Source organism: Lipotes vexillifer, unplaced genomic scaffold (assembly GCF_000442215.2).
Source record: "Lipotes vexillifer unplaced genomic scaffold, Lipotes_vexillifer_v1.1 scaffold376, whole genome shotgun sequence".
In the NCBI taxonomy this organism is placed as follows: domain Eukaryota; kingdom Metazoa; phylum Chordata; class Mammalia; order Artiodactyla; family Lipotidae; genus Lipotes; species Lipotes vexillifer.
The window spans coordinates 438263-447532 of record NW_006785037.1 but is presented as its reverse complement, the minus strand read 5'-3'; the positions used below and the strand labels follow the sequence as shown (position 1 = coordinate 447532).

Here is a 9270-nt window from a genome sequence, read left to right as displayed (position 1 = left end):
TGTATTTAATAGCTAAAGTGTGTGGGAGTGGTGGCTGTGTGTTTGTGTGCACACAGTCTAGAGCCACTAGAGGGAGCCAGGACTCAACAGAAGACAGATTTGCGCCAGCTGGAAGCAATGCCTAAACTCTGATTACATCTCAAAAGGTAATGCCAACCCAAATCAGCACTTCTAATGAAAACCTGTTTTCAGGATCACTCGGAGGACTCAAATATGAATATAAACTGAAGGTTTAATACTTTGAATCACAACTTTTATACCTGGAAAGAATTAGGTGATTTCCAGATAGGATTGTAGCCCAGGAGATGTTCTTCCTAGTTTAGCACACTGCCCTTTGGGAGGACATTGTGATGGGAACACTTGTCTTGAAGTATTTAAACATAAGCTTATTCAAGGTGTTTTGTTTGTAAAAGCATCATTTGGCCTCAAAGATACAGTAGCTTCCATAGGATGGATGTCATTGGGGGTGGGGGTGGGGCCTTCATTTCTTAAAGAAGCTGCCACTTGTATTTTCTTGATCCTGTAAGTGCCTTGAACTGATAGATTTGAAGTCTCCTTCGACTCTGTCCCAATCCCCACTTCCTTGTTTTCCCAGGGACAACACCACTCTTGTGTATATCCTTCTGGAACATATTTTGTACTTAAATGTATATATTTATGTATCTTTGAATAACTAGCAGTGTAGTTTGTTTTTTTTTTTCATTTACCGAAACGGTATGATAAACAGTTTGCCATTGACTTCTTAAACTCATCTTTGTTTTTGAGTTTTACCATGTATACAATACATTTCTTTTAATTTTTTATTTATGTTATTTTTTCATTTGTTTTTGGCTACATTGGGTCTTTGTTGCTGCGTGCGGGCTTTCTCTAGTCGCGGCGAGCGGGGGCTACTCTTCGTTGCTGTGCGCAGCTTTCTTGCCGTGGCTTCTCTTATTGTAGAGCACGGGCTCTAGGCATGCGGGCTTCAGTAGTGTGGCTCACGGGCTCTAGAGTGCAGGTTCAGTAGTTGTGGTGCACGGGCTTAGTTGCTCCACAGCATGTAGGATCTTCCCGGACCAGGGCTCAAACCTGTGTCCCCTGCATTGGCAGGCAGATTTTTAACCACTGTGCCACCAGGGAAGCCCAATATATTTCTTTTAAATATTGCATAGTATTTCTGAGGTATGCCACAATTTATCAGTTCCCTCTCAGAGGATGATTAGGTTATTTGTAATTTGTTAACTTTTATCAACTCGAGTAACTTTCTTTTTGGACAAGAAAGTAGGATTTATTGGTGGCCATGAGTAAGGAGGGGACAGAGCCAAGGCTCTCATGAGTGCAGGGCTTGCCATTTGTCCAGAGAGCCACGATTAGGGATGTATTTGACCCCACAGGCCCCGGGATGAGCCGATTTTCTGCCACCATGTTTTCAAATTCATCTGTATTAAACTTAGTAAATCCCCACTTCTTGGAGATATGGATCTTCTGGCGGCCAGGGAACTTGAACTTGGCCTTGCGGAGTGTCTCAATCATATGCTTCTTGTTCTGCAGCTTGGTGCTGACGGACATGATTTGGCCAATGTGGACCCTGGCCACTGTGCCCTGGTGCTTTCCAAAGGTACCGCGCATACCTGTCTGGAGCCTAGATTGGGGACAGCGTGCCAGTCATTAACGTACACTGGAAAGGGCTGTCTCCAAGGTCCCTTAGGGCAACCCGTAGAGGCAATAGGCTGCATACACTACCGAGGAGGCTAAAATCATCCAGTTAGATACCTGTAACTGCAGTAGCTAGAGTGCAGGGTAGGGCTGCATTTTCAGTTTTACTAGGTGTTGATTGATAGATTATACTCCAGAGACTGCCCATTTGTGTTCTCACCAGCAGTGTACAGGAGCCCCGTATTTTCACATCTTTACCAATGCTATAGTCAGACATGCTAACTTTTGCCAAGCTGATTGTTTTAACCTGCGTTTTCCTGATTATCAGTGAGATTCAACATTTTTTTCATATGTATTTTAGCCATTTCTCATGTATACATACCTTGCATTTAAAGTTAAACTTAGAATTTTACACAATACCATTCTCTGAAGTGAATTTTAATATTGTATTAAAAAATCTAACTTGTTACACGATACATATGTTCTATGACTTTATGTATACATCCATATACATATATCAAGGTAAAGTCCAATAAAAAAAAAAATAGTTTTCCCATGGCCAGTGTTCTACGGAAGTAAGACTGTGCAAACTTTATTTTGGAGTCAAATAAGATTACAACACTAAGGCAGAACAAGGCAAAAGCAAATATGTCCACAGTATATTAAAGAATATCTTGCATAGCTTATTTGTTCTCACTTGATAAACTCATTTTAGGATTCTGAAAGATTTTTTTTATCAATGAATTTATACAAGTTAGTGTGTACTTTTTGCCTTTGCTCTATAGCAAACCAGCTTTCTCAGTACTAGTTATGTTTTAGTTCACAACCTTAACAGAATTAATGATAGCTTGAGCTTTTGGGGCTCTGAACTGTTTCACTGTAATCCTTGATACAATGACGTACAAATACATGTAGCATTTTGAATCTTCATCTGTATCTCAGGCGATTTTCCAGGGCTTCCATTCTGTGTGTCATTTCTTCTAGTAAATCTCAAATTAAGGAAGAGGAATCTGAATGGCCTATATTTATTTACATTCAAATCAACTTGATTTATCTACATACGAATTTGTGTCCTGAAAAATCTAAGGCTTTTGGGGTTTTTTTTTCCCATTTCTGTTAAGTATTTTAAAATTCTGACTTATAAAGTTTATAGTAACTCATTAGCACGTGCTATCAAGACTATAAATCTGTATGGGGTTAAATACTTTTTTTTTTTAACTTTAAAGCCAGATAGTTCAATTTTTTCTTATTAAAAATTTTAATTCTACTCACACCCCTGTTGCTTATAAATTAATTTGCCATAGCACACCTCTTGAAGCCAAACTGATAATGTTGGGAATGAGGTGAAGAGAAGAAAACAAAAGGATTAGGCCTTGGAAAGTAAGATATGACATCAGGAGAGATGAAGAAAGATGGGGAGTTTTCACCAATGATGATAGGACCAAAGTGTAGCAGCCTTGAAGACTTCTGACCTATGCTCTTTTATTTTTTATGATTTTTAAGATTTTTTTCTTTTCTTGGATGTGGACCATTTCTAAAGTCTTTATTGAATTTGTTACAGTATTGCTTCTGTTTTATGTTTTGGGTTTTTGGCCGCGAGGCATGTGGGATCCTAGCTCCCTGATCAGGGATTGAACCCGCACCCCTGCATTGGAAGGCAAAGTCTTAACCACTGGACTGCCAGGGAAGTCCCAACCTAGTCTCTTTTCTATATAACTGCCTTATTGTGAAGTAAACTCTCAGAGGTGGGCTGGGAAAAGGCAGAGCAGAGGAGCATTACAATAAACATTTGTCTTCCTTCCTGAAGCTTCTTAATACCCTCCACCTGCTCCCTCAATGGCCGAATGAGAGCCTGGATTCATCACCTATATTAAACGCTGTCAGATTATTTTACTTTACTTCATGGAGCATATATCTGGTTTTCAGAGAGGGAATGGCTGTATGCATAAAACCCATTTGCACAGAAATAATTCAGAATTAAACCATTTCCCTTTAGACTAGTTGATGCATGTTGAGCTAGATATCAGGCAGCTTTAATAAGCTTACTATAATTTTAAGTTCAGAGCAGTTGGCAGGGTGTTCAGTGTATAAAAGCACTGAATCCTCATTTCTCCATTATCCCAAAGCATCCCTTTTATTTGTAATGCTTTAATGAATCATTGGATCCTGCTGTTCCCTTGGTAGAATGTTTCATCTTAGAGTGCTGATAAAAAAGATCTCTGCTGCCAAACAAAAAAAACCCCACCCCAGTTCTCTAGAACCTACACACTGACCAAATGTGGCCACGGTGTGGCTTGGGGCCAAAGGAAGGGTTTGGAGTTTAGGTAAAAGACTTTGAAACCTCTTCATTCTACATAATTCTTTGCCTATACACACTGTATCTTTAATGCACTTCAGATCTGGTATATAGCTTTCATTTCCTCCCAGCAGAGGAGGAGTTAAATAAGTCTGTTTTTTCTTTACCTTGCATACTGACTGGCCGACGGGCCTTACTGCTAAACCTAGAACCAACCTCAGATAGCAGCTAAATGCTTGACCTGTGCCGGAAGCTTGGCTTGCCCTTGGCTCTCAAGCACCTATCAGTCTGCTTAAGAAAAAGCCTTTCTTGGAGTTCACTGTTCTTGACTTTATGGAAATGACTTCATTTGATATATACCCATATATAGAATTTTTTGAAGTTGTGGTAATATTCTTTGCATTCCATACAGAAGCATAACATTAGAAAAGGATATAGCGCTGCGTTAATTTTCTTACTTCTTCATTTGCAAGGTTCTGGAACATTATAAGGTTTTCACATTTGCATTGATTGTGTTTTTCTGCCAAAGGACTTCCTAAGAAAGCAGATGGAAAGTGTTCAACTCTACACCCACCAAACTTCCCAGACGCATAACAGTAGGACTGAATCAGCATATGAAGGAAACCATAATGAAAAATGTTCAACTTTTTCCATGCAGCCAGATCCAGTAAATACCAGGAAAGGGCTGTATGTGCTTCCAATGCTGGAAGTGGCCTTTATTGTGGACTGCGGGAAGACTACTCCACTTTCTTATATTTTTTTAGTTCTCATTTTTCTTAAGTTCTTCTCTTTCCCCCTCTCCTACTTCGTACTTCCTCCTTTCCTGTCCTCCCTTAAGCTGAGTTTGTTGGCAAATTGAGAGGCTGATAGCAAATTACCCTATAGTAATATTTTACTTGGAATTACCTGAGGATTTTGTCGAATGGAAAAGTTTTTGTGTAGACCATGCAAGATTGTTTTCTTCAAACAGATATCTGTGTTGCACTGCAAAATTAGAACAGGAAAGTATGTCTCGGATATTTATGGTGACTGGCTCAGATTCTGTAAAGAGAAAGAAAACTGAAGTCAAACCTGTTTAACATGGTTGTGGTTATAATATAGCCATCAACTGTCAGAGTAAGGTACTTGGTATTCCTAGAATGGGGTACATAGCTTTATTATGGGACACACTATGGCAGAAAGACTGTCAGCAGAGAGGCTATTACCAACTGTGGCTAAAAAAGTGTAGAGTAAATGTTTCCTGTGTGATGGAACAACTTTTGTCTGTGAGGAAACCATGGTGCCAGTATTGACCAAAGATTCTAAAAATACTGCTTTTAAAAAATGTACCTGTTGGCTGGTGAGCGCTCTTTGGCAGTTCCCCTGCTGGGGAATCCCGTCTTCCACCAGAGTCTTCCAGAGCTGAGAGGTAAAAGATGACCAAAAGAGTGACAGTTGTCCACATAGGCGCATGCGTTCTTTAGGAAACTGGTCCCAGACCAACTCCTTACCTACCTGCCACCACCCAGGATGTTCTGGTTTGATTTGGTAACACCACCGATTCACAAAAGCACTTGTTCCCCCTATAATCTAAGACCTTTCTAGGGAAGTTCCCTCTAGTAAGAGAAGCCTCGATCCCTAAAATGCATCTTAAGAATATCCCCAAAAATGTTACGTCTAGAAGGTAGGATGGGAAAAAAAATTAAGTTTGTCCAAGGATTAAGTTGCAGTGGCGGCAGCTCCATTTGAGGCGTTTCAGCTTAAATGAAAGAGTTTAGAGGCAAAACATCAAGTTGCCTTAGGATTCTGAAAGACCTTCCCTTCCTGGCCTCTTTCATCCCAGTGCTCTTTCCTGTGGAGGAATAAGACACATCACTTTGACTGGGATTTTACTGGCGACTGAAGCTGGGACAGGAGTAAAAGGAAAAATGGGCAGAACTGCTATATGCAAGGACACCTGGCACAATAGTGAACTGGAGAAAAGCACAAGGGGCTCCTATACGTAAGAAATTCTAAAGGGCAGTTTAATGTTCTGTAAACAGAAGTAGTCCATGCAAGAGAGCATCCTGTAAATTTTCATCAGTGAGCTTGGAAGGACTACCATCCCTTTCCACTCTAGTTACAGGTGTATCCCAAAATTGTGCATCAGCTTTCCTGATTCGTATAATGGTTTTTTTCTAGTTACGTGATCATCTCCATAGGGTTTTTGTGAGGATTAAGCATTCTGCCGTGTGTCAGAACACTTACCACACTGCTCAGTACAGAGCAAGTGCTCAAGCAACGTTAGCTATTATTTTGTCTTCTCTCTCCCCTATTCCACTTTTTGTGCTTAGTGTTTCTGGGCATCACTGGCCCTGCCTACAAGGGAGGCACTTTTTTGAGCACTTTGAAGGAATGGATTGAGAATTTCTCATTCATGTGCTGCTCTGTTTGCTAAGGTCTCTCCTAGACGTAAGCTATACTACCTTCACATATGCCTCTCCGTAGTTTATCACTTATCTCGCCCATCGTGCTGAAGTCTTCGGCATAGAAGAGATGCTCTTCTGTGGGCTCAGAGGCAATCTCTTGTAGTTCTTCCTCAATGGCTTTCCCTCCCCCAACAGCATACATGGTTACACCTAAGGAACAGAGCAAATTAAGAACAGGGTAGTTACACAGACATGGAAAACAAACTTATGGTTACCAAAGAGGAAAGGGGTGGGGAGGGATAAAATAGGAGCTTGGGATTAACAGATACACACTACTATATATAAAATAGATAGACAACAGGGTCCTACTGTATAGCACAGGGAACTATATTCAATACCTTATGCTAACCTATAATGGAAAAGAATCTGAAAAAGAATAATATATCTATGTGATTAAATATATATGTGATATATATATAATCTGAATCACTTTGCTGTACACCTGAAACTAACACAACATTGTAAACCAACTTTACTTAAATTTAAAAAAAAGAACACAGTAGTTAGAGTTGTATTCCCAGGATCTGGAAGTTCTGTGTACTGCACCCAAAGCCAGCTAGATATTAATAAGTGGTGTGATTTGAGGGGTTCATGTCAACTTCCCTTTACTTTTGCATCATTTTTATTTTGGCCTTGTGAGCAAAAGACGGGGATCCAAGAGAGAGGAAGGTGAGGCATGAAGGAGAGGTTGGGGAGCTAGAACACCAACCTGTTGCTCAGCTCTGGACAAGGTCATTAACAAATCTTCAACTTTTCCCTGAATTAGGCTTGTGGGTAAAGTAGAAAAGAGCACTACCTTATGGCTTACTGAATGAGAATCTCTTCTGGGAGAATTCTAAAAAACAGGTCAGTTTATGACCTTGTAACCTAGTTTCTACTTCTCAGAGGTACAGATAGGAACTTTAAGTGACCTGTGGCCAAGTGAAGCTGTATTCTGCCCACCCATCTTGGGAGGACAAAGCCTTGTGAGGAGGTGCTAAGCTGAAAAGGAGAATCTGCAGACCAATGGAAATCCCCTAAGTCAGAAAAAAGAACAAACCCAAGTATCAACCTTAGATTTCAAGAGGCATATGAGATTGTTCCAAAAGCTTTTCTAAACAAAATTAATCATTAGACTCCCTTCCCCAGTATCCTCTTCAACTGAAAGTAAAACATAATAAGAACTTAAGTTCTGCTTGATTTTCAACATTTTTCAGCAGGTATCTTATTCTGGCTAATTCATTAGACTAGATTTTTTTTTTTAAATAGACAATAAAAATGGCTCTTTAAGCCAAAGGGCAAGAGTTGGCCTCGTTCTAAAGTCTATATCAGGTCAACAGCCAAGTTCAGCATATTTGTCTGAGAGCCCAGTGACTTTATGCACAACTTCCTAAAAAGGATAACTACTATTTTAAGATTGTGTTAGCTATACATAGGAGTAATTAAATTTGTTAGAGGATGTCACTTCAGATAAATCTTGTTGATTCAAGAACCAAGTAAACATGTTTCTTCCACCACCTGTCTTTGGAGGATTCGTGGAAATTTGAGTGGGTAAGAGTAAGGTAGATTGGCTTCAATGAGACATAAAAGGGTTGACAACTGTTTTTGGAGACAGGGTGCTTTCCCCTATACATTTTAAGAATGCAGGTTAGAGGGGCCTGTGGGTTTGACATAGGCTCAGGTAAGCTAGTCTAGAAGCAGGGGAACTGGGTGTGAGCAGCCAGTTTTAAAATCCACCCAGATGATTCAGGCAGGACACTTTTTGTGGCTCCTACTCTATTGGGTTCAGAAAAAAAGAGTGACGTAAGCAATATCAATAAAACGGCCTCCTCTGTGAAGAGAGTGACTGAATGTTGACGTGAACCAGCCTTTCTGTGAGCAGGAACGGAGTTCACCAATGCTATTGCCAGCACTTTCACCCTTTGTTCATTCACTCAGCAAGGACTGGTCACACATGTACTGTGTTCCATGCCTGATGGAGGCACTGAGTCCATAAAGTCTTGGATGAAGCCCTGGTTGGTACATATCCTTTCCCGCTTATAGGACCTGCTGCAGCAATGTGCCCTCGACAAGTTCTTAAAGAAAGCAGCTTTCAAGCAAACTGCTTCACAACCTCAAGGTTTCTCATCTCCCCAAGGAATCCAGACACTTTCCCTCAAGCTCTCTCCACCAACCGTCATAGCTTTTGGGTTTCCTTTCGTCAAGAGCCATATTCCGCCACACTTGACATCTAGACAGAAATGAAGTAACCTCAAGTCCCCCCTGCATTATACATGGAGTCAGACAAACCTCAGAGAAGAGGCTGAGCTCTACTGAGCAACAAGAGTTTAGAGTCAATGATCTTGTCTGACATTTTGATTTTCTCGAAAGTTAACTTTTGCCTCCTGCAAACACAAGAGTATTCTCTGTCCTAAGGCCACTGCACTCCCAGAGTGTTCACTGGAAGCATTGCTTAAAAAAGAAAAATAAGTATTGGTAAGCGTTCCTCCTACCAGGAGTCTATTTTTATCAAGCTCTTCAGGTGACTCTAAAGCAACCAGACCAGTGTCTGGGAACTGTTGTGTATTTCTCTGGTTAAATAGCACGTGCAGGATTGATTCTCTGCTTTGGCGGTCACACCCTGGCTCGTAAATCACAGTAGATGATTACTCAGGTGTAGTCTGTGAGTAGACCAACCTTCCAGTCCGCAAGATTTTCGTATCCTTCCCGAGTCCTTTAACTCTTGTGGGGTGCCTTTAAGGCCACTAGGTGGCAGTTTAGTAAAGGTGTGTAACAGTGGTGACAGGAAGCCTTTCTGTCCGCTCAAAGAATCTCACTCCTGTGGCCCCATGTGAACACCAAGTGAGTTTAAGAAACCCGAACCTTGGGCTTCCCTGGTGGCGCAGTGCTTGAGAGTCCGCCTGCCGATGCAGG

At 40.9% G+C, this 9270-nt stretch overlaps 1 protein-coding gene across 3 annotated transcripts in view; it reads right to left on the bottom strand.

Annotated features, from left to right (window-relative positions):
* Window positions 1-2057: 2057 nt before the first annotated feature.
* The window catches only part of MATN2 (matrilin 2), a 163772-nt gene continuing 156559 nt past the window's right edge, over window positions 2058-9270 (bottom strand). The window contains exons 15-19 of one of the 3 annotated variants that reach the window (XM_007457153.1): window positions 6376-6528; window positions 5261-5332; window positions 4838-4972; window positions 4368-4466; window positions 2058-2618 (exon numbers count right to left, since the gene is read on the bottom strand). In XM_007457153.1, coding sequence (XP_007457215.1) covers window positions 2563-2618; window positions 4368-4466; window positions 4838-4972; window positions 5261-5332; window positions 6376-6528 — 515 coding nt within the window. In that variant the 3' untranslated portion in view covers window positions 2058-2562. The remainder of the gene's footprint in view (window positions 2619-4367; window positions 4467-4837; window positions 4973-5260; window positions 5333-6375; window positions 6529-9270) is intronic. The other 2 variants (XM_007457154.1, XM_007457155.1) reach the window with 2 other exon arrangements.